We start from the raw sequence: 25375 nt of genomic DNA on the forward strand, positions 1-25375 counted from the left end.
GCCCCAGGTCCCCAGGTCACCACCAGCACCTCCTGAGGGGGGACTCCTTGGTGGCTGCCACCCCCCTGCAAGGGATGCCGGTTATTTTTGGCAGCTGCCACAGCTGCCTGCCTTACGGGACCGGAGGGGAGGGGAAGGACAGGAAGGAGAGGAAGGAGAGGAAGGAGAGGAAGGAGAGGAAGGAGAGGAAGGAGAGGAAGGAGAGGAAGGAGAGGAAGGAGAGGAAGGAGAGGAAGGAGAGGAAGGAGAGGAAGGAGAGGAAGGAGAGGAAGGAGAGGAAGGAGAGGAAGGAGAGGAAGGAGAGGAAGGAAGCACAGTCGCTGCTCAAACAACGCCAGTGAAGCCACGGGGGTTGAGAGCAGCCATGCACGGTGGGAAGAGCCAGTGACCCGCAGGACACCTGCATCCTGCAGCCACACAGCCCCGCAGAGAGCATCCCTAGGGAATGGGGTGTAAAAGGGAGTCTTTCCCATACCCGGCTCTAGGCAGGCGTCAGGGGACACGAGTGACGCTGCGTGCTGACAGCAGGGAACTAACAGCACCGGGACCCGAGGGCAGAGCCCTGCCCCAGACATCTCCACGTCAGCCCCATGCAAACCCTTACTTTGCACCAGTCCTTCCCACTTTTGGGGATACAGAAGGGATGGGATCGATCCTAGCCGTGACACCCAACGCTTGCACCACTACAGCACCAGTGCTGCCCGAGACACCGGTGGGGGAAAAGCCACCCCTGAGCCTTTGCAAACCTCATATGTTCGTGCAAGACCTCGATGCAACACACACACGTGGGGGGGCAGACCCTCTCGGGGGGGCTGTGCACCCGTAGCACCGCAGCACCCACCTCTGCAGTTCCTTCAGGGAGACCGTGACCCGCAGGCTGTGTCCCAGGAGGAAGAGGGCAGCAAGGATGTCAGCCCACTGCACCATCTCGCCCAGCGGGCCCCCCTTCAGCACCCGCGGACTGAAAACGTCTCCCGACTCCTCCGTCAGGAAGCCGATATGGATCAAGATCTGGAGAGACAAGGAGAGGGGTCAGCGCTGGGATGAGTGGTGCTGGAGGAAAGGGACAACTTGGGTTTTCCAGCCCAAAATGACGTATGGTCCCTGATTCCCTCCAGCTCCTTTTCCACGTTGTAATCACGTTGTAATCACTCAGGGAAATCCGTGGGGTGTAAAGACAAGAGATCTATACCCAATTAGCAAAGCCCCGGCAGTCCGAGGCGACCAGCCCCCAGCGACCGGCACTCTGCATCGTGGGACCGGGTTCACGTCCCGAACGTACACCGCAGCCTATCCCACGGACCTCCCGGCACACAGGGACGGAAGCGCAGAGCACCGCAAAAGCACGAACAGGAGGGCCAGCAACCTCGTCACGGCCGCAGAGGAGACATGCCAGACTCCCTGTCCGCTGTCGATGGCTGCCTGCCGGCCGGACGCTGCCCACCCGCCAGGACGGGTCTCCAAAATCCACCCCATTGTTCAGCAACACCAGCCCTGCGACGTTCCAAATGCGCGCAGAGTCGTGCCCACGGACCACAGACCGACGCTGCAGACCCACGTACTTCCACAGACGAATTTTCCTCCCAGCTCACTCACATCCCAGCTGCCTCCGCTCCCCGTGTCCCCAAGGGCTCAGCTTTTCCGTCTCCCCACCACAACCCGCCCGTGCAATTTGCTCGTACGTGTTTCTGGTCCCTTTGCCGGTCCTTCAGCTTCTGCTCGAGGCGCCGAGCCGCCCGCAGCCACTGCTGGGCCAAGTGCCGGACCCTCTTCTTCATGAAGCTGAGGGACTCCTTGCCCGTGCCGATCAGCTCCAGGAGGTGAGCCAGGTCGCTCCGGAAAGCTGCCTAGGAAAGGAGCACGCTCTGCATTTTGAGCGTAGGGCAAGCCGCCGCGAGAGGAGGCCCTGGGCTGCCACGGGGGCTGGGGGAGGTTTGCCCATCGCAGCTGAGGTGTGGTGGGTCCTTCCGGGACGGACAGCTTCCCCGGGCACCACCAGCCCCGACACCAGAGCTCCTCCGCTAACGCACCAGGTCCCAGGGGCCCCACTGCACCCAGCGCATCGCGTGACATCCCGGATTCCTCGGCACAGGAGAGACATAGACAGGCTGGAGCGGGGCCAGAGGAGGCCCCAGCGATGCTCCGAGGGCTGGAACAGCTCTGCTGGGAAGACAGGCTGGGAGAGCTGGGGGGGCTCAGCCTGGAGCAGAGAAGGCTCCGGGGAGACCTTCCTGCAGCTGCCAGGGCTGAGAGGGGCTGAGGAGAGAGATGGGGACAGACTGTTCAGCGGGGCCTGTAGCGATAGGACAAGGGGTAACGGGTTTAAACCAAGAGAGGGCAGATTCAGACTAGGTAGAAGGAAGAAATATTTCACAACGAGGGTGGTGAAACCCTGGCCCAGGTTGCCCAGAGAGGTGGTGGATGCCCCATCCCTGGGAACATCCCAGCTCAGGTTGGACGGGGCTCTGAGCGACCTGCTCTGGTTGCAGATGTCCCTGCTCATGGCAGGGGTTGGACGAGATGGCCTTTAACGGCCCCTTCCAGCCCAAACCATTCCGTGAGTCTGTGAAGACCCACATGAGGCGTCATGGCCCTGCTGACACTGCTGACTCTGGGAACACCTCTTTCCAGCAGCCTTGACGCCATCGACTCCCCCCAAGCCCCCCGGGACCGGCAGGACACAGGCTGCCCCCACCTTACCTGCACCCGGGGCAGTGGCGGGGGGGAAGGCAAAGCCGCCGTCCGGTTTCGCCAGGGCAGGGGAGGGCAGAACCACTCGACTTCGCTGAGGTAGATGAGGAATGAGCACTCGGTGCCGTCCACACCAAAAAACGCATAGCAGGGGTCGGAGGTCCACCTGGCCCTCATCCACTGCAAGGGGGCAAAGAAACATGGGGGGCTCATGCTCCGGCCGGGAGGGGACACAGCAGCCCTGCAAGCTGCCCCTGATACGGGCAACCTCTCTCCTCCGTCACCTTCCTCTAGCTGAGGGTGGATAAAGGGCTGCAAACCAGCGCCAGTGCCGCGGCGCCGATGTTTGCCCACCCAGTGCCCCCAGGGCACGTGGAGGGTTTGCTGGGGGCTCCCTGGGCTTCTAGCATGGTCCCAGCATCGACACGTGCCTTCCCCGGGGGCACAGCCGTTCATCCTTAGGAAATCATACGCTGCAGGGTTTTATTCTCCTTAGCTTTGCTGGGGAGCGAGCTGAGCTGCTGATCTCATCGCCCCCGGCGCAGCGGGGCAAGGAAACAGATCCACCAGCGGTCCCCGAGGATGATTTCACGTGAAGGAGAATAACCCGCGACCGACGCGGTGATTTATCATCCCCTGCAAGGGCTCTCGCCAGCCTCCTCCTAATTCAACTACAAAAACAAATCTACTCGGGAGACAGGTCGCTGCGCCCAATATGTAAAACGCGGCGATCACCCGGACAGGAGATCGAATTACAGCCTTCCACAATTAAATTACATTCCGAATTTACCCAAGTTGTGGAAGGAAAGGATGCCTAGTGCCAGGGGAAGAGGAAAATACAACCCCCCAGTATCATTTTAATATACTCTTCAACATCTTTTCAGGGAGACGCAGCCCTGCAGAAGCCCGAGCTTCAAGCAGGAGGCTGGGAAGGGGAGGGAAGAGGGAGATGCTTTTAATTAGTTCATGTAAATACGCTCTCTGATAAAGCAATCATGCTTCGGCCAAAGGCCAGGCTGCGTTCAGGTGTAAAGAGCCGGCTGGGTCAGGCAGGACACCCTGTTTGAGATGGAGGTCCTGGCCACCTTAACAAGATCCTCTTCTGTGCAGTGCCGAGATGATTCCCCAGACACCAGCTAACGCTCCAGATATTTAAAGACGATGTGACAGCGCTTCCTCCTCACCGCGCTTCTGTCATTAAACACAGGAACTACAGGCGGGGAGGGAGGGCTGCAGGCAGAGGTGGTCTCACAGAGCTGGTTCTGCTGCTGCCTGCGTACCTCTGGGTACTGCGGCTTCAGTGCTTCGTACGACTAAAACGGAATTGCCTTATTATTAGGGGACAACAGTTACATTCGTGTAGCAAAGGCTCCCAGAGGAGGTCGGACACCTCCCTCGTGTTTTCTCCTCAGAGCACAGCCATGCTTTGCTTTCCGCATCTTTGGCTCTGCTCCTTCTGCAGCGGGCTGCACCTTTCCCGTTTTAAAGAAAACGGTTTTATTCTGGAAAGCACCCCCCTCCCCACTGCCCTTCCCAGTTTAACCCCTGGAGTCCTGGCTTTGTTCCCTTCCAGCAGCTTCCATCCCAGGTCGAGACCCTCTCCCAGACAGGGAACCCCGACTCACCTCCACTTTCCCAGCACAGTCAGGGTACTTGGGGTCCCTTGGCACCTCGCACTGCTCCCTCCTGCCTTCCATCACTGCAGAAAGACAATTCGAGCATGGGGAGAGCCAGGACATGCCGGCGGAGCCGCTAGAGACGCTGGGAGAGGAGGGGATGGGATGGAGCTGCCAGGCCCCCCGAGCACGTTCGTCGGCACCGCAGCCGGGCCGGCAGACAGCCTTGTCCCACTTGATGGAGCGGGACACCGAGATGTGAAGCATCTTCCCCAAGGTCAGGGAGGCAACAGAGGAAATCCCCCAGCCCTGCTTCAATGCCAAGAGCGCGTTGCCCTTTCCTAAATCTCAGCAGGTCTCTTTATACCACCTGCCTGCTGCTCTCAGCCTGGTCCAGACCCCAGGTCCCACCTATCCACGCTCCTGTTACCATCCGTAAGCAGGCTGCAGTACCTAAGGACGCACCTGACAGCCTTTATGCTGTAAACTTGCAATAAAAATTGTCCTGCCGAGCTGTCAAGCAAAGACTCAGCCCCCCGGGGTCAGCCAGGGAATAAGGCACGAAAGTGGCTAAAAAGGTAATAGGATCTTTTCTTCCTCTGTGGTTGGACTAATAAAATACACCACTCCTCCTCTAAGTCCTCCTTTGCCTGTAACTGAAAAAGCGTGAGGCAGAAGAGGCAACAGAAGCATCTTCTATGTGATGACGCCAGCCCAAACCCCAGGAATCATGCAGCTGCGCGGAGAAACATCTGGAGAGCCCAGCGGCCCTCCCAGCACTGCCAGAGCGGGATGGGAACGTCTGTCCCGGTGCTGGATCCCAGCCCCTGGGCTTTGGATCCAAACCGCCACATTTTTCTCTCCAGGTGTTTGTGCTGGCACCACTGCTCATCTTTAATTCTGCATTTAATTCTGTGGCATTTATTTCTGACAGCAATTCAGACGTGTCACCCTTCCTCCCCCTTGCAGGCATGAGTTTCCCAGGTCTTGCTCCTCTGCAGACCGATCTCCTCTGCTCTCGAGTCCTCCTGGGCCAAGCGAGGCAACGCTTTTAGGAGAACATTACTGCTGCCAGAGCCCAGGGAGGGTGGTTCCCTGTGCAGCCTCCTTTTCCAGCCTTCCTGGCTGGAGTAGTAAGGTGAGAGTCCTAGAAGCTGCTGAGAAGGCTCAGATGGCACTCAGGACCTCCTCTCCCTCAAAGAGATGGTGTGACCATGTGCTGTATCCACACAGAGCTGGAGGCAAACAGCCCTAGGAGGACTGCCGGAGAGCTTCAGGTGCCCAGCTTAGTCCTGCAGACCCGAGTGAGTTGGGCAACTGCAGATCAGCATCCATTCCCCTGCATTTTTACCAGATCTTTTGTGGCAGGTTTGGCTGGATCTCCCTGCATAACACGTAGGAGGTCTGGAGCAGGGGGACCCCCGGGGACACTCACCTTTCCCATTCAGGAGGCTGTTCCGGAGAATCTGATCTACTTTTATTGCGATGTCTGAGACGTTTTGAGCTATAGCTTGGATCCTCTCCATCAACCCAGCTGCTGGCTGGAATCTGGGGAGAAAAAAAACCAAATAGACCTTGAAAACTTGCTGTCTCCCAGGGGTGACACCGAGGGTGCTTATAGCTCCTTGGGAGCTGCCAGCAGGTTGAACTTAGCTCCAAGATGCAACACGGGAACACCTCGCCCAGCGCGTGCTGGGCAAAGAGAGCATTGCCTTCCAAGAGGTTTGATTAAAAACCTGTGTAAATCAGTATTCTGCCGTTTTTCACAGTGCGCCAATAAACACGGATACATCTGTGCATTTTAGATGGAGAAATATTAAATAGTCTGGGAAAAAATGTTTTTCTTATTTCAGATGTGCTGTGATTGAAATCCTCTGCTGTGATCATTGGCCTTGCGGTGCATGTAGGAAGCTGTGCTGGGAAAAAGAGAGAGGAAAAAACCCAAAATACAGAGAAATGAAGGCAAAACCGGAGGAGGACTGAGGGAGCTTGTGGGCCTGGAGCAGACCATCCACCAAAGATTTCCAGGTCCCGCGGCGAGGGCTGTGCGGGGACAGGGTGCCGGCGCGAGCGTTGGCAGCACCGCATGAGCCGGGGTTGAGCTGGGTACCGCAGCCCCAGCACAGCCTGCGGGCACCTTCCCACCGAGGCTTGAGATCGGATTCCACCGCTTTGAATAGCTGCGTACGCCGTCTATGGGATTAAACCTCGCGATCGATACTGTCCGGGGTAAACAGCACCATTAAACTCATCTACGTAACACATGGTGTAGACGGAGAGACAGAGCACTGCAAAGAGGCCGGCTGTCAATTAAAACCTGGTGTAATATATAAAAGAGCAAGAGAACTCAATCCATCAGCGGCGATGCCCTGCCAGCCTTGACAAGGAGCACGCTCTCCACCTCCAATGCCTCGCCTGCTATTTCCACCGCAAACAACCACCACATCTCGATGAGCGTGGTTATCGCAGTGAATAATTTCCCCTTCTGCAGCATCTGGGTCATAAGATTTTCCTCCTGCTGCTGCCGAGATCATTATCATACAAGGAAATGTCATAAGCAGTGAGCAAAACCAAAAGGGCTACCTTGAATACTCTTGGCACAAAAAATATGTGCTGATGTCAGGTCCTTCCCGGTGAAGTTTTATGTCTGTTCTCCAGCAAATCAGTGAACCCGAAGGCTGGGATTTAAAGTACCTCTGTCCTCAAGGCTAAAAAAATCCTAGTTTTATGAACCGATACTGCTTCAGCTGTTGATTTAAAGTCCATTCGCTAGCAGCGAGCAGCCCACGTTTTTCCTTCTAGCGTGGTTTATGATCATCAATATTCAGCCTGCATACCTCCACAGGGAGCCACATATCTTGGGCTTTTAAGAAATAATAATTAAATGCAGAGGACACCATTGCCCCCAAGTAACTTTCAACCTTTGCAGAGAATAAACCCCCGGTATCCCGCCAGCTGCTGTAACCGCTGCAGCAGGGAGGTTGCTCACGAGGCCCTGGTAAAACACGGGCACAAAAATGACCTGTGATAAGCTCTGCGTGTCAGCGTGGCTCCGAGCAGATAAAATGCTCCCGGTCTGAGGGCTGCACACCTCAGCCAGCCCTGAAAGCTCGCAGCTCCCCTATTTCTGCAACCCTTTTTCCACTGGCAAGCAGCCGTCGGACCGGGCAGGTGATGCACAGGCGCTCAGGGAACCGCTGGCGTGGGCAGTTTAGGAGCAAACGTCCCAAGGGTGCAGTGAATTTAGAGCCAGAGAGCCCAACCTCCTGCTCCAACAACAGGAGAGGGACGTCAGCTCAGTGGAGATGCTCCTCAGGTTTCTCCACGGCTCACGGCAAGGAGGGAGGACAAGCGCAGCCGCGGCCGCCCTGCTCCCACGCTTCAGAACGCCTAGAGCAGCCCACAATCCAACTTCTGCCTCCTCCCAGAAGCCATCCCAATTCCCACTTGGGTCCAAACCTGCTCCCAAACACCCAAGTAATTAAGCGAATCTCAAAAGCCAACAGCAACCTCGGTCCCCGTCTCCTCCCTGATGACCTCCAGACCTCAGCTCAGCCAAGGCTGAGCACTGGGCACCCATAAATACGTTCAAACAAAAATCAGGATCGTTATCCTAAATAAGTGGCTTTCTTCCAGGTTCAGCCTTGCAGCCAGCCCAAGCCCTGCTGGAGCTCTGGCCACAGCTGCGGTTTCCACCGGGTGATGGACCTGGCCCAGCGTCTACGCCAGCTTGCCCAGCTCGTGTGAGCTACAGCTGCTCCCCAAACACAAAGATTTCAACTCGGAGCCCTTTGATGTAAAATGTATGTCTGATCATCACACTCAGACTTCCAGGTCTCACAAACAAGGCAGCCTCATTGCATGGGCTCCACGAGGCTTCCCCCAAAATGCAGAGTTACTGAAAAGCAACACGAAAGACGTCCCTCATGGTTCTTGGCATAGATTAAAAAGACGGAAAAAAAAAATTTAGAAAACGTCTCTCCAAAAAAAGCAACCAGGCTCAAATCTCCCACCACTTGCATGCTCATCACCCTTATTTTGTCAAACTAGTTCTCCCCAAAGCCCCATGACTTTGAGCAAGGGGTTTCATGCTCGGGGTGAAGAGCCATGCTCCCACGTCGGGAGCACTAACGCGGGCAGCGCCGAGTCAGCCACCTCAGCGCGTGTACCTGCTGGGCAACAAGGCTATCGCTTGAGCAGCAAATTTCATTTAACCTATTAAAGAGATGACAAGAAGGTTAAGCATAAGTTACATCACCTATCATTACAGTGATTTGTCACCTGGGCAGAGGACAAGAAAATAAGACATTTAAAGCAAAACCTCAAACGCAAAAAGGTTTTCTGTAGCTCACCAGAATTTGATGCCTTATTTTTAGTAACTGGAGAGACTGGGAAGGACAAGGTAAGTGGCTTATTCCGCTCAGTGACAGCGAAGCCGAAGGGGAACATCCCACCGCGTGTCTCCACCCGAGCTGGGATGCCAGCACGGCCTCTGCCAGCCCAGCGGAAAGAAGAACTCGCTCCCAGCGCTACCACTGCACAGGCACCAGCAACGGGCTTTTTCTTTCTTTTTTTTTTTTTTTCCTTGTTGCTTTTTAAATTTTTCTATAGTGACAATATAAATGCCACCAAAATGCACTGGGGCTGTGCCAGCTATTGAAACTATGGTAAATTACTATGGGTTTTCTAGAACAAATTTTTCCCTGGGACCTTAAAACCGTTTACTATAGCAAATACAGTACTTTTACTCCTAACCATCAATATTGATTTCATCTTTATTATTTTCAGATTTATATTCCCCCATGTTGATTAAGATTCAGATCACACTGTGCCTTATAATGCACTGTATACAGTATTCATCTTGTTTCAAAAACTGCTATTAAGATGTATCTTTCCCCACTGGCAGATCATTTGCCATATAATACAGCCAGAGGTTGCGTTTTCCTTTACTTTTTTATGCATTAATTTGGTTCCCTTCACTTTGTCTCTTGTCCCCAACCCCGCAGCAGCAGCTCAGATTCAGCCTGTTTATCCCTTTACAAGGCACTGTATTTTTATTGCCTTTATAAAAAGTGGCGTTATGAAAAGATGAATCTCTTTCTATTTGTGTGTCGTCTTCATAATACAAGCCCTAAACGTATTTGCTTGCTCATCTGATATTTCTCGCTATTAACTGGTGCAAGCAGTGACTTTGGGAAGACCGATACCGACGGAGGAAAGCAGATGTTTTGAAGATAGCACATCAGCAAATGCAACATCTGCACAGAGCAGTCACCATTTCAACTTGCTCATCACAGCGTCTGCGCTGCCGTTTGCCTCTCTAAAGGTCTTTTTTTTTGTTTTTTTGGCCCAAAGACCCAAGGCAGAGCAGAAAGCAGCTGGGAAGGGTGCCCGGGAGCCAGGGCCGGTGCTCGGCTCTCGCTGCTCCCCTGCCCCAGGGACACGCGTCCCCGGCGCCCAGCCCCACGACAGCCTCAGGGGGCGAAACCCCGGGGGCGGCATGGGTGGGCAGCCCTTCCCGGCAAGGGGAAAGGGGCCTTTCCCGTCCTCCTGGTTCCTGCTGCAGCCTTCAAGGTGCCGCCTGTTAAAATAGCTGGGGCAGCTCCTGAAGAAAGGAACCCCTGCAGGAACCATCTCCAGCAGGTCATCCCGCGGGCTCAGGCTCCTCTCCCCATCACCCAGCTGAGATGAGCTCGGAGTCGCCCAACAGCCGGTGGGGGACACGCCGAGCAAAGCCGAGGGTTCCCCAGGGATGTGGGGAAAAGCCCTCATCCAAGTGCTGGATAACTAAAAAAGGTGATTTAAATCTCCAAGACGAGGGAGCGGTTACAAACTTTGCTCCTCTGGTGTAAGAGGATCCTAGCAAATCTCATCGACGCGGGAGGCAGAACTTTTTTCGGGGAGCCGCGCCGCCGCGCGCATCTCTGCGTCCTCTCCGAGGCGCCTTGCAGCCGCGGAGCTGGGAGCCAGGGCTGCCCGCGGGGCGAACAGCACGGACGGGAACATCAACACAAGGGGGTTACTGGGTGGCTGGTGCCCTCCCCAAAATTTGGGTGCCTGTCCCCCAATGCCGAGGTTCACAATGGGGGGTGTAGCAGGAGAGACAGCGGTGGCCGGGCGGGCGTCCCGCTCAGGAGGCTCAGCTACGCGTTTTGTGGTTACCTGACTTGTAATCCTGGTTTTAATCCTGCTAACGGCGGTGCAGGAGCTCTTACCCTAAGCCGGGATAAACAACCGTGGCTCGGCTGGAGGTGGTGGTCCACGCTGGGGGGGCAGCACACGGGGTGCTGCGATGGGGAGCGCAGGGAGGGTCCCGCACCCTGCTCTGCTTGGGAAAGGCTCAGACCCAGGGAGGAGAGCAGAAGCCCGAAGCGCTGGCTGCTGTCAGCTTGGCAGAAGTTTATAGCAACCTTAGGCGGGGGGAAAACAAAAAAAGCGCCGGGGCTGAGGCGCAGGACCCGCTGCTCCGCTGCTCCCAGCGCGGGCTCTGCCGGGTCGCTCAGCTCCTCGGAGCCTTTCCTGGCATCTCACGAGGACAGGGATGCAGCACCCAGCTTTGCAACCTCCCCGAGAGCCACGTACGAGAGGCCCATACCCCTGAGAAGTGGGTTTGTGCTTCACAGGCAGCGCCAGCCAGTCAATGGGATAAAAATTTAAAAATAAAAATATTTTAAAAAATAATCACAGAACAGTGTATGCTTCCAAATCAATTTCTGGTACCTCTGTATACTGCAATCTCTTCCCTTACACCTCAGGGCCCAGACAAACAGCTCAGTCTCCCCTCCACAAACACCTGAATAAAGACCTGAGCTCGCTCTGGCCACGTTTGCGCTCGTTGGGAATTCACCCTGGGCAAAGATGCCAGAGGACGTGGTTCAGGACGGGAACGTTCCTTGAAAACTCATCGGAATATCAGATGATGCACGGGCAGAGCCCTGCCTGAACTGAATAAATGGCATAAAAATACCGGAGCATTTTACCCATGAAGGTACTTCCATTTATTTTAATTTCAGTTTACTGAGAGTGACATTTCTCACACAAATGCATTTAAAGGACCAGACCCTGAGCTACGCCAGACCCCGTGGCTGCACACCCCAGGGGAGGACGCTGCCATTCTAGCGGGCTGGCAATAAATCTCATGAAAAAAGTTCTGAAAACCAACTTTCCAACCAAAGCCAGTATCTCGCCAACACAGGGAGAACTTGCCAGCAAAGTATAACCAGGATCATTAATTAAAATATTTTATGAAGGCTATAAAGTGCTCCGAGCTCTTTCCCAAACAGAACATGAAGCCAAAGCCACAAGCCCAAACCGTCGCTTTCCTCCTGACTCCCAGAGCAGCACCGAGCCACATGCCCAGGCAGCAGCAGGTTTTATTTATGTGAACACAAAGGGTGACAGGCAGGAGGGGTACGGGATCAGTCACTTTGATGTACGTTAATCTTCACTTGATTAGGGCATAAATCAGACCTATTTGTCCGTGTGCTCGAGTAGCCTGATGCAGGCTGCGAGAAACCGCCTTGGGCGAGCTGGGAAGACGTTGCCAGCCTCGACTAAGAGGGACCTGCCCAAAAGTTAGACCAAAAAAACCTGGTTTTGATCACAATCCCTGGGGATGGGGATCCCTTGGGGGAGATGCTCTCCTGAGCCTGTGCTTTTCCACAGCCCTCAGCCTCGCGTTTTCTTTGCCAGCTGGGTGTTTTGTGGGCACGCTCTGCTTCATTTTGGCAGCCTGTGTACCCACCCTCAGCACTGCAGCCTCCCCAGACGACCCCCTCCATCACACCCGTGCCCCCCAGCTGCCAAGCCCCCCAAGCCCATCCCTCCGGAGGGGGCTGCTTGTTCCCAGCTGCTCCCAAATGGATGGAGGGTTAAGGGGATCTGGTTTTCCTGGCAGGGTCAGTCAGACAGACAGACGGCCCGGGCAAAGGCGGGCTGCTGCCACACTCCTCCCCACCCCACAGCACCATCACCAGCCCCCCGACACCCTGGGCTCCGCTCACCCCGAGGGACAGGCTGCCGAGTGCTTTCCCCGTGCAAACCACCCGAGACAACACAACCAACCTCGGCACAGAAACACCAGCGCTTCGCTTCCACGCGTTACTGCGTCAAGAAGCCCCATTTGCACAGCCCCGCGACACAGCGGCCCCCGCCATAGCCGTCTTTCGGGATGGAAAGGCAGGAAAGGAACGCAGAGCAAAGCTTACTGCAGAATCCGGTTCAGCAAATTGAGCTGGAGCTTCTTGGGGAGATGCAAGAGTGGGGGCTGTGACCCAGGCACGCATGGGCACCTATACCCCCGCCACGCTGGCAATGTCCATCGCCCTCCGGCTGCAGGTCTCTCCTGACGAGCCCGAGCCCCTCGGGCAAGGTGGGGGCACATGGATGGATTCTGCTCCCCTGGTCGCCCTGCTAGTGGTACACAGCCGCCGTTCCGCTCTGCCTCGGAGAGAAAAGTGATTTATCTCAGCTGCCCAGGCATGAATTTCCCCGTGCGTCTCCTCCCTTGCCCCCAGTGGGGACCCCAGAAGTGAGAGGTCCTCAGAGACCCCCTGTGCTGTGTCCGTCCCCTCTAATGCCGAAGGCATCCAGGGCCAGGCTGGAGACGTCCTCAGGAGCTGGCAAGAAAGGAACAAGTGGCTGCCTCTGCCAGCAGGAAGTGGGTTGCGGACCCTGTGAGGAAGGAGAGCACCGGGGAGGAAGGCTCCGGCGGCGCTGACCGCCGGGCTCCCCGGCCAGCCGCATCCCGGCCCCTGCTCCCAGCTCCGCTCGACAAAACAACCCAGCGAAGCACGCAGCGGCCTCAGGCGCCAGGGCTGGATCACGGCACGGGTCTTACCTTCCCCACGGGCTGCTTCGGGGCTCTGCCCGCTCCAGGCAGCCCTCACACCGCGCCGCACCAGCCTCGCCTTGCGGACGCCCTCTCGGAGCCCCGCAGCACGCCGAGGAGACAGGGAGGGGATGCGTGGAGGGGTCCGAGACCGCTCCGGGCTCACCTGGACAGCAGGGGACCGCAGAATCTGGCAGTGATTTCTCTAAAGCCAGCTTACCAACGGCAACAATTCAGGAATTAATCGAGCCAGGCTGGCAGGATGCAGGAACATCACCCATTTAGTGTCATATTGTGAGACTTTTAATTACTGGGGGAATATGGAGTCATGTAATGATTACAAGAACAAATACTTAAAGTGTGTGGAAATTAACTGAGCCTTGGTAGTAATTAAGCTTGAAGATTAATCAGTCGTTAGCAAGTAACACCCTTTGCAGGCTAACCACTATGTGGGGAAGAGGGACGACCGGGGACGCCAGCGCTGCAGACCCCAGTCTTCCCTGCTGCCACCTCCCCATGGGCATGGGGCAGGTTGGGGGCAGCCCGGCCCCCGGAGAAGGGCTTCTCCGAAGCCCAGCACTGTCGGGTTACGGTGCCGGCTTGGGTCAGCCACTTCAGACCCCCTCCCTCCCTCCCAAGCACTTTCCAGCGGGGACCAACACTTCCACTGCAAACTACTATTTCCCTTGCCCAGTAAATAGCTCTCCGGGAGGCTTCCGAAGTACTTCTAATTTCCTTCCCCTCTGATGATTTACAAGGGTTGCATTCAATTAACAGCAGCATTGATTTTTCCACCGCTGACTGGCAGGCTGCTCGCCCTCGTTAGGGAACCCATCGCTCGCCATCCCAGCACGGGCAGGGTGCGGGCAGCGGGGAGCCCGGGGGGAGCTGGAGAAGGGATCCAGCAACGCCCGGGGGGGGCACAGCAGGCTGGTTCACGGGTGCAGCCTGTGTCCCCTTACCCCGGCGTGACATCCCACAAAAGCCCTGGGCAGCTCTTCCAAGGAGGACATTGGACATTTGGGCTTTCCAAGAGTTTTATCCAAAGCATTGTAAGAGGCTGGTGGGCTACATATAGAGGCACCTATAGAGTATTCAGACAGCACCTACGGAACAAGAAAGATCTTGGAGTAACTTTCAGCCCCATAAAGCTGCCTGCCCTGGCAGCTGAGAGGCTTTCCAAGGCAGGTCATTAATTACCCTCCATATATTTAAATTCCTCCTTGTATTTTCCAAGTGGGAAATCATCCCTGCCCTCTGCTGGAGCGGCGCTGGAGGGAGACAGCACTCATGGGGGCTGCGAGTGATTAATTATGGGGCTATACCGTAAAGACCACCAAAGCCTTCACCTCTTCATTTGGGCTTGGCAAACCCAAGCCCTCCCAGTTTCATCAGAGATCCAGCATTAAGCAGGAGAGCACTTTGTAAAAACAAGAATTAATCCGCTTTTGGGCAGGCGGAATTGCAAAGCCCACGCTCGTGGCTTTGCTGAGCAGGGAAGGAGACGAAGGCAGCCGCCGTGCGAACCAGAGACGCTTTGAAGAATAAAATCTCTTTGAAATTAGCACCCCTTAATTGTATTATCTTCCACTGACAGCTTCAAGCCAGTCACTGGTGATCAAAGAGACAGAGACAGGGAGGGAAGGCAGAAACAAGCCCTTGGTGGAGTCTGGGGGTCCTAATAACGAGCAGCACCAGGGCGTCTCCGCGGCCCCAGGGCTGCTCTGGGCTCAGGAGACACTGCTCGGTCCTGGTGCGGTCGGTGGTGCCCGTTCCCGTGCGGCACAGGGGGTCCCCGGGGGCAGCAGCTGGTCACCACCCAGGGACGGGGACCTCAGCACCCCATTCCACGGGTTCTCAGCCTGGGTTTCGCGCCGGCTGCTATTCGATTCCCCCGGGGATGCTCCATGCAGCGGGGTCAGCCCGGAGCCAGGCTCCGCTCGGAGCAGGGCAGCAGACAGGGTGTATTGGCTCTGCACCCTCCCAGCTGCCTCGCGCACCCCACAAAGCGGGGCAGGGACCGGGACAAGCCAAGCAAGTGCACTAGGGACGAGGGAGCACGCCTGGCAGCAGAGACGGAGCCGCTCAAACCTGCCGAGACCCAGCACAGCGGTAACGCTTCCAACGTGCCACCTCTGACCACAGACCTCAGCCAAACCCAGGGGCTGCAGGGAAGGAGGGGAGCGCTTGGGAAATGCTTCACAAGCGTTTGCAAACGCTGCCAATGCTTCATTACAGAGCCTCACAGCAAAAACACATCCACAAGAAACACCCCCGTGATGGTTGCTTCATCTGGAGGTGCTCTGCCCCATGACCAAAACCTGATCTTCAGAAGCTAGGTGAGAACAAGGAGATGACGCAGATCGGTTTTGCTGCAGGATCAAGTGAAGGGACCTGAATGCTCTTAAGGGGTAATTTATAAGGAGCAAGAGGTGATAAACTAGCTGCCCCTGACAAGGAATACCCTATCCCTGAAAATTAAGACATCCGTAATCTCAACCGCTTAAGCCCATCTCAGCACATACACAAAACCCGAGGCTGTTTTGATGTGCCGGGTTCATAACCCCCATCCTCTCCGGTCTCTCCAAGCGATGGCCCCAGAGTCACCAGCCGCATGGCAGGTCACCAGCCGCAGCGATCGCCGCCAGTTCACGTAAATGCTTTTAATGTTGTCTCTTGGCTGCTGGTGTACAGAAATTACCATCACCTGAAATTACTGGTTCTTTTAACGAGAGATGGGCCAAGAAAATCATCAAATGTGAGCGAGTGCCTTCCAGTCACTGGCTCTAATAGTCCCGTCCATTCCTCTCTGGGATTACTGTTGTCCTGCTTGCACGCTTGGGTACCAGCCAGCCTCACAACGACAACATCCCCAGCATCTGCCATTACCAAGGTAAATTATACTTTTCAGTGGCTGAAATTATGTTACTTAAAAGGCAAGACCATGCACTCCAAGGCTGCCTTTGCAGCTTTAATTCATGTGTGCACACAGTACAGCACAGCACAGCCTTTAATTACAGGATCACTTACTCTATTTTCCATTATAGGCGCAAAAGAGACTTGCAAGGAAAGCAAGGGAGAGAAATGGGAATGATGATGGAAACAGGGAGGCACAGGAACAACGCCGGCTGTCGAGTGTGGCCACGGTGGGAGGTGGGAATTCCAGGCAGGAGCCGCCGGGATGCACCGCAGCTCTGCTGGCACAACAGGGCAGCGGAGACCACTGCATGTCACGTCCCTGCCACCCGCTGCTCACGTGTCACCTGCAACGCCGCTCCAGCAAAATCTACGCTGGCATGTTCTCCACATTGCAAAGTTGCTGGCCCTCAGTTTTTTTAATCTCTGCCCCTGCACATTCAAATTGCCATTTTTGCAGGTCTTGGCACGACAGCCAAATTAGTATTAATAAATGTTTACAGGCTCTCAGAGCAAAGGGAGATGGCTCTTCAGTAAATCAGCATGTCATGACGGGAAGGTCTGACAGCATCTCTCAAGCTGCCGGCTGGGACGGATGCGGTGCGCGCATCACGGGGAGCCAGGACGCCAGCTCTGCCCAGCAAGCGTTTTGGGGCCCAACAGTTTCCTCCTATTCCATTTCAAGCGTTGCCCAGCTCCAAGGATGAACATACCAGCCCTGGACTTCAAACAACGATCATTTCGACAGCTACACGAGCAACATGGGCACAAAGCAAGCGGCCCGTGCTCGCGCTGGGATTTAATGGCAGAGGGAGCGCAGCCCAGGGCACCCAGGCAGCGGGCACTGCTCCAGCCACCGGCGAGTCCCACCTCCAGCTCCACCACAGCACGGCGGCGAAGAGACGCCCTCCCACACTAGCAGCTGGGACAGGTGCTACAGGAAACCCTCAAAATCACAGTAGTTTCAGAAATCCCAAAAGAAAAGGTTTCCAGAAATGGCAAGCAACAAGACTGCAAGAGGTCTGCCCAAGCCCCACGCCGTGATGGCGGTGGGCTCCACCACCCCCATGCGGCAGCTCAGCCTGACCCTGCAGAGCACATTGGGGTTTTTCGCTCCTGCGAACCCCCGGCACCGCTCCACGGGGTCTGCACGGGGCGTTGGCGCGGCCGACTGACCTGTCCAGAGGGAATCGCGCTTCGTCCCCTTTGTGGAAGTCAGTGCTATTCTCCAGCCTGGCCAGGATGTCCATCCTCTTCATCAGCACCTCCAGCATGTCGCTCATTCGCCGCAGCACCCCTCGGGACTCCAGCGCGCCCATCACTGCAGGCACACAAACAGCAAGCGAGACACGGTCACGGGCTGGGCGCTGCCGTGTCGGACCGAGAACCCCCCCCTCCCCAAAGCCGCCCGCGGTCCTGCGCTCCCAAGCCCCGCCGGCCGGCTCGGTGCTTTATGGGCCCTCTCGGTGCCCTGCTGTGCCTGCTGTCCCCTCCACGGCTTTGCCAACAGACCCGCAGCCCCCTCGTCCTGCCCAAGCACAGGTCGATCCCCGCCTGTCCCCGAACCCGGCCGGGCAGCTGCAGGTCCCGACAGCCAGCGCTTACATCGGCCCTGGACCCAGCTTCCCCGCCCGCCTCTCGGGGCGTAAATCCCTGACTTGGCCATCCCATCCAGCCTGTCCGGAGCGCTTACGGGAAACCAAACACTAACCAAACAGCCTTTCATTCTGCTTCTATTTTTCGCCCTCCAAGGTCCACCGAGCCCAGCATCCTGCCTTTGTCAGCAGCCTGCAGGGGATGCTTAAGGAAAAGCATGGGAAACAGAGCAAATACATGGTCCTCCCCCAACTTATCCTCCCAGCAGAGAAGAATTTCTTTATCCAAATCTGCTACAGGGTGGATGCCCCAGCACTGGAAATAGCTCTCAGGTGTTGCATCTCAGCAAACCCACCCGGCAGGGAAAGCCCCCGATGCCCAGCCCCTTTTAACGCTCTGCTTCCTAAGGGTTTGCACGGCCCCGACCTGCTGCTGCGCTGAACGCGCCAGCGGATACACGAGCCCTTGGCTCCCGGTTTGATCTGCTGTCTAGTGACAGGCAGCCCTGAGCCTGAAGCCAGGGAAGAGAAAATAAAGCTCCTGTTTCATCTCCGCGCGACTCATTTCATGTTAGTAATAACTTAATCAGTGCATAATCCCCCGAACTTGTCCCGTTTAGCTTATCTCCACCGTTCCACTCACATGTGCTTTTCAAAAGGCGGCACGGATTTCATTTAGGGAGCAGCAGGAGCGGGGCGGGCGGCACTGGGAAGGCGAGGACACCCCGGGTGGCTATCAGGGACTTACAGGCATCTCGCGCACCTCCAGACAGATGCAGAACGGGGTCTTGCCCCCGCCCCAGCACAGCACCCTGCACCCCCTCAGCCCCGGCAGTGGGATGGAACAGGGCATCCCAACAGCATCGCGCGCCGGGGGCAGCCCCGGCACGGGCACCTCCTCGCCGCAGGAGCCGATTCAAGCCGCTGCACGCGTCAAACAGCCTGAACGCGAGGTCTAGATGGTTGTGCTATTCAGATGAGAGCGGTGTGTATAGCCATGGTGGGAACCCGCTCACCGTGACAGCTCCCGCTGCTGCAGAGACGCGGCCCCGGCTCCCTCCCCAGCCGCTAACTCCGGCTCCAGGTGCTGCGGCGCTGGAGCCCCGGCTGCCGGGGGTCGGTTCTCCAGCTCCGCTGGAGGGGACCGCAGCCAAACCGGGGGCTTTGGCACTCGCACGTCCCCCTGCCAGGCGCTCGCGCCGGCAGGCACTGTGAAAGCATCACATCACCGCGGCTGCCTGTAGCAGTCGGACGCGCGACGCGTGAACACGCGATTACAAGCCAACCCCTAACCCCTCTGAGAGGCTGACGCCGGGCCAGCCAGACCTCGCCAAGAGCTGCCTCCCACGCTTGGCTGAGATTATCGGCAACGCATCATTTTCCCTGAGGCTAGCTAACAAAATGGAAGAAAAACTGAGAGCAAAAGCAGCCCCCTCCCAGTAAACCGCATTCACGAAGACTGAAGCCGGGCTCTCCCCCGAACGCTCCCTGCACTTCCACAGCAAGGCGGCAGTGACTTCTGCTTGAATGGGTGGGTGCCCGAGGTCCTGTGCAGCCCCAGACCTCCCTGGATGAGTCTGGGGTCACAGGAGCCACCTTTGCCCATCCCAGCAGCAAGGTCTCCCAATCCCCTGGGTGGGACTTGAGCCACAGCCTGTCCCATTAAAGAGCAGAAGTGCTAATGAACTTGCAATTAAAAGACGCTGTGTGGGGAAAAAGTGGAAACCTGGACCCTGGAGCTCAGTTTGTACAGGGGCTTCCCCAAACACAGCTGAGCAAACGGGGCAAAGACACAGCCAAGAAAAATAGAAAAGCTCTGAGATGAGCTTAAGTCAGAAAATCCACATGGGTTATTTCCCCACGGGCTTTCATGCCCGGGACAGAGCCCACCCCTATGACAGCCCCACCACGGCTGGGCTGTGTTCGCGGTTCGCAGCCCCCGGCACCCTCCATCCACCCGCCCCGTGCGGCTTCCAGGACTGACCACCCCCCGCACAGGGATTTCTGCTCAGGATTTGCTCCTGCTCCAACACCCCGGCACTGCCAACAGGTCAGAGCTTAGACCTTGAACTCAGTTTTTGAGTGAGATGGAGACTGTGCAACCTTCTTGGATGCTCCTGTGCTGGCTGGTGAGCCTGGAGGACGGAAAAGGACCCGATAGCTGGCCAGAAGGGCGTAAACCATAATCACGACATTTCCATGGATGGAGTAGTACACCTGGCTCAAGGATTTGGATCCCAGCTTGTTTTGGGGGCTCAGGTTCTGCTGGGATCATGGCTGGGAAGGCAATGGAGATGACTGAGAGCTGCTGCTGCCTTTGCCACTCAGGGCTGGGCTGTCGCTCCAGTTTGTAGCCAGGCTGCCTTCGTTTAATTAAGAAGGCCTGTTCAGTGGTGCAGCTCATCAGAAATTTAAATGCGTTCTCACAAAGCCCAGGCAGAGAAACAGCTCTGGCCCCGGTTAAAACTGAGAGACACGTCCAGAGCTCACCGCCGCAGGGGAGACCTGGGAAAAGCCCTTTCCCGAGTGGCTCAGGATGGGTCCTGGGAGCCTCCCCAGACCCACTACGGGAGCCTAATCCTGCCCTGGGCAGCAGCACAGCGGAAACCGAGGCTTGGAGCCACACAGGGCTTACGATTCCAGCAGGCAGCGGTGAGATGATGTCCGCGCCAGGCACCCAGGGGTGCTCAGCGCCACGTCCCCACCGCCCGGGCGAAGCTCCTCAGGGATCACCCCATGCTCAAGCAGGAGCAGGAGACGGAAATTTCCCCCTGCTTGGGCTACATCCACAGCCCTGGCAATCCTGCCGAGGATGCCTGCTCTGAGTCCGCACCACGGAGGCACAGCCAACAGGACAGCTCTGCTCCCAGATCCATAAGGGGAGCCGGGGGTATTCCTGCTGGGAAATGAAACCGCTTCCCCCCGGATCCTGGAGCCAGCAGCAAACAGAGCCGCAAGCCCGAGCCCCACAGCCGAGCCCCCAACACCAGCCCAGCCCACCCCAGCTCTCCCAGCAGCTTCACCGAGATTTCCCCTCATGTCACTGCCATCATCCAATTTCCCAGCCGGTTTCGAGTGATTCCAGGATTCTTTTCTACAGCAAAGCTCTGAGCTTGGCTGTCAACAGTGAGCGGAGATACTCCTTCTCCAATAAAGAATTAAAAAACCACCCCAAATCCTAAGTAAAAATAGTAATAAAAAAATATCTCAGCCTTCACTGGGTTATCTTTTCGGGCACCCTGCCAGAAAGCAGAGCTCTTGCAGGGCACACCTACCCCCAGCCCTCCCCTGGTTCTTGGAGATGAAGTCAAAGCCCTTCCTCATCAACACCTCTCTTTTTCTGTTCTTGGTTGGTTTTGTTGTTGTTGTTGTTCCAGAAGCTTAAAGAGGATAACAAGAACGATTTGACATTTTTGGCAATGATTATTACATCTCTTGGAAAGTGTGTCTCATTAAAACCAAAAGAAAGGAAGAAAAGTGCTGAAGCGACTCTTTTAAAAATGTAAGAGCCAGGATTAATTTGTTAACCTGAAGTGGAGACCCAGACAGCCGCCGAACGGCTGCTCGGCTGCCTGACAGCGTGTGCCAGCGACGGGGATCCGGAGGATGGAGGCGAGCCCGGCCGGTACCCCCAGCTTCTCCCCTTAAGCCAGCGATGAAGATTCCCAAACGACTCACAACCAGCACTGCAGGCAGACAGGATAAACCAAAACCCAACTCAATAGCATGAAAACCCAGTGAAATAGTCCTGCGAGCCGCTTTTTCTTAAAAAGCAAGCAAGCTGCTAATTACAAAGGAGAAATATTCTAATTACCCTTGATAATCAGCAATGATGGGAAAGAAAACACAAGTAAAACTGCTCAACAGTTTAATTGGAGTTTGCTAAAGTATGACAGGTTTTTGACAGTTTCCCTGAGTGGCAGCCACTCTTTAAAGGCAATCACTGAGCCTGACAGAGGTTTTCATAGCAGCACTAGGAAATAATGATTGCAATCAATCATATCTTACTGGATTTCATGAGACATGCTGGTAAACACAGCAGAGGGAGGAGAATTATTTATGGTGCTTCAGAAGAGCATACAGCTAAGTAATTGGATGAAATCGGGGGGAAAAAAAAGAAAGCATCCCCTAAGGGTGAGGTCTGGTGAAAAAAAGAAATAGTTTCTCTGCAAAACCACTGGAATAGCCAACCGCTGATATGCTCAAATTTGGATGGGTCGAAACCCTGGGGAATTCACTAACGATACACTCATTGTTAAAATACCTTCTTGGGGTGAATACACCCCTGGGCAGGCGTCCCAACCCGTGCCGTTACCTGCCACTGAAACCTCCGGGAACGGGAGCCAGGACGGACGCGGGGATCAGTTTTGCTGCGTGTGCAGGCTGCCCTGGACGGGAGGGTGAAGTTCAATGCCAGATGCCTCAGGGCCACCGCGCCGGAGCGGAGAGCAGCTGAGAAAGCAGCATTTCACGGAGCGTCTCCAGCGCTGCCCCGGCGCGGGGGACTCCCTGCCGGGCAGCCCGGTGTGGGGCTGGGACCAGTAGAGATGATGCGGAATGGTGCTGGCGAAGCCCAGGTTGTGCCACGGGGGAAGGAGACGATGGGAAGTAGTTTCTGTGCTCAGGCATCATGTTTTGGGATACTAAGCATCCTCCCCACACCGCCTCACCATTGCCCTTGCTGGGAGCCATCTCCACCCAGCACTTCACAAGCACGGAGGGAGCGTGCGGGATGTCACCCCATCACACGGTTTGCGTGTGGCTCTGGGACACTTGGGCTGAGGTTTTCAAAAGGAGATTAAACCCTTTGGGAGAAAGAAATTGCGTTTTGGGGGCACGTTCCCTTTAGCCACTCGGACTGATTCAAACCTCCTTGCCCTGCATCGCTGCTGGACCCAGACGACAGCTCCCTGGCCCCATCCTGCTCGGGGGTCTCGCACTGCTCAGCGTCAGCTTCATGCCAAGAAAATGGGGAAAAAGAAACACGTAGGGGAAATGGGGTTTGAGCTGCACACTGCTGCCCAGCCCAATGCATCCCTTGTGTTTTCCTCCTGGCGGGTGCAGGACCCCGATGCCACCCCACGGGTGCAGAGGTGCCACCCCACCTCTGTCGCTTACAGGGAACTTTTCCACCCAAAATCCAGTCCGGTTTCAAGAGCAGCAAAGCCTCCTTCACCCAGCGGCCACAAGACCGTGACCCTGACCATGCTGGGGGGAGACCAAGGCACAGCCTCGACCCACATCTCCACAGACCAGCGTGGACGGTGAGGAAACATCCCCTGACATTTAAAATGCAATCCACAACATATCCCTGCTATTCATAACATGGCTGATTTGTTGTTGATTTTTTTCCCCCCCCTTCTCAGACATAAGTCATATCCCTGCCCGGCTGTCTCGCCACAGCTGAATGCTCCAGTACAAGAAGGGAATTTGCTCAGAGATGGTAAGATATTACTTATGTCCATTGAAAATACCAGCTGAATTAATTTCAATCTACAGGATCATTTGCTTTGCTTCGTTCTTCTCCTTTAAAGAACAACTCCAGGCTACTTAAACCCCTCCAAAGGGCAACGTACTCTTGAAGGACTTCTTGGAAAAGAAGCTGGAGGGTCCCCACGACGGTGCAGCCAGCCCGAGACCTCACTGCCCGGCTCCCCGGGCGGCTGGTACCCCGGGGCTGTCCTGGGGACCCCATCCTCCTGGGGGTGCCCCCACACCAGCAACCCCCCGGTTCCCACCGAGCAAAGCACCGGCCCTTCGCTTCTCTCCGCCTCGCACGTTCCTCTATTCATTTTCACTATTGATTTTGATTCAAGCAGATTAAAAGACCAAAGGGCCAAGTAGCCAAGGGCTCCGGCTAACCCTGACACATAATCCATTACAATCACAGCCCAGAGACCCAGCACTAACTGCCAACAAGAAAGCCCGAGGCCAGGCTCAGGCTGGCGGCGATGGCCACCTCCCGTCTCCATCCCTTCCGCACCCACCCCGGGGGACGCCGCTCCAGGGATGGACGAGGTCCCTCCGGGTGGCTGAACCCACTCACCAGCACGGACACCCAGCCAGTCGCTGCCTCCTGCAAACCCACCCGCATCTGCCATTAAACTGCTGTGGATTTATTACTTTAAGTTATACAGAGAAAATACGGACCTGCTTAGCTAGTGCCCCAAGGCAAGAAGCGCAAGGAGCCTCAGAGGGAGCTGTCACGCCAGCAGCAGCAATCTGCAGCTGGAGGCCACGAAGCGGCTTGGGGGCTGCCAGCGAGGCGGATGCTTCGGTCCGGCTCCAGCTGCACCATCGATCCACTGCTGAGCCGCTGGAAACGGCCGGCAACAAACTGGTTCCCCGGTAATCAGCCAAATTAAGCAGCCTTAAGTCACCGCTGGTAAAGCGGATCATGTCCCGCCTGCCTGCCATCATCTATCCCCTGGATTTATCCTTCCCCTCGTCCACTCCTGTGCAATCAGCAGCAAACGTGCCGCCTCGGGGGTATTTTCACTCCCTCTCACCGGACCCACGAGCAGGCAGAGCCCTGCACAGCCAGCTCCAGCACCCGGGGGCTGGCAGCCGTGTGCCGCGACAGAGCCAGGCAGGAGCTGCTCCAGGGCTCTGCTAACGCAGCCGTGTGACAGCGGCGATCGCGACGCTGCCGCGGGCTCCAGAGACCCCCCCCCGGCTTTCCTGCAGCCCCCGCACAGCGGCGGTGCCTGGGGGCGAGACGCTGCAGCGAGCGGACCGACGTGCTGCAGCATTTCCCCGGCTGAAAGCGAGAGCCAGCTGTGCCGTGGCATGCACGTTGCCCGAAACGGTGCCAGCAGGTGGGAAGCAAACCCGCACAGCCCCATAAATCACTCCCGCGAGCACCGTGCCACCCCTACGGCCAGGCACTGCCCTGCCCACCCCGCCGCCGGGCGGCCACGGCAAAGCCGCGTCCTTGGCCGCCGCTCTCCCACGCTGCCAACGCCTTCCCGAGCCACGAGCTGTACCTCCGCTTCCCTTCCGCAGCCCCGTGCCCCCGCACGCCGCAGGTCCTCCCCCGCGAGGGCGATGCCGCAGCAGGTTTCACAGAGGAGGTTGGTTAGAGAGAGGCCACAGGGAGGTCCTGAGCAAACCTCAGCCTCCGCCCAGGGTCACAGAATCGTTAAGGTTGGAAAAGACCTTCAAGATCATCAAGTCCAACCGCCAACCCAACACCGTCGTGCCCACCCACTCAAGCACGTCCCGATGTGCCACGTCTACGTGTTTTTTTGAACGCCTCCGGTGATGGCGACTCCACCACCTCCCCGGTCCCACCAGCCAGCCCGGTGTCCCCGTACCAGCCCGGTTGGGTCTGGGGTCTCGCTCCCTCCCTCGGGGCAGCCCTGAGCTCAGCCTGCAGAAGGGGCTCCTGCCACTTCTGCACCCCAAGCAGCTCCCCCGGCCCCCCACCCACGAGGGCACGCCTGAGGAGCGGACTGCGGCTCTCCACCTCCGCCCTAACACAGGGTCGCTCCCTCTTTCCATGTAAATAGGAAAAGGCAGGAAGCTGAGCAAGACAAATAGACACTTACATTCACAGACAGGAACGTTTCATTACCCCAAGGGAGAGTGCAGGGCTGTTCCCCCCAACTTTTATCACTCCTTACCCCCCTCAAACACACACCAGAGGCCTGATGTTCCCTGTGGGACGCAGGGACAGTCCCACGAGTCCTGCCACAAGCCACCACTCTCCAGGCACAACCTGCTCG

At 56.6% G+C, this 25375-nt stretch overlaps 1 protein-coding gene across 2 annotated transcripts in view; it reads right to left on the reverse strand.

The window, feature by feature from the left end:
- The window catches only part of MGAT5B (alpha-1,6-mannosylglycoprotein 6-beta-N-acetylglucosaminyltransferase B), a gene marked incomplete at both ends in the record, with an annotated part of 67877 nt that overhangs the window by 26845 nt on the left and 15657 nt on the right, over window positions 1-25375 (reverse strand). For both annotated transcript variants that reach the window (XM_082007953.1, XM_082007952.1), the window contains 6 exons: window positions 842-1011; window positions 1683-1847; window positions 2701-2871; window positions 4317-4390; window positions 5743-5855; window positions 17230-17374. In XM_082007953.1, the coding sequence (XP_081864079.1) occupies window positions 842-1011; window positions 1683-1847; window positions 2701-2871; window positions 4317-4390; window positions 5743-5855; window positions 17230-17374 (838 nt within the window). The remainder of the gene's footprint in view (window positions 1-841; window positions 1012-1682; window positions 1848-2700; window positions 2872-4316; window positions 4391-5742; window positions 5856-17229; window positions 17375-25375) is intronic.

The sequence above is a fragment of the Phaethon aethereus genome, assembly GCF_964289735.1.
Source record: "Phaethon aethereus genome assembly, chromosome: 18".
NCBI lineage: Eukaryota > Metazoa > Chordata > Aves > Phaethontiformes > Phaethontidae > Phaethon > Phaethon aethereus.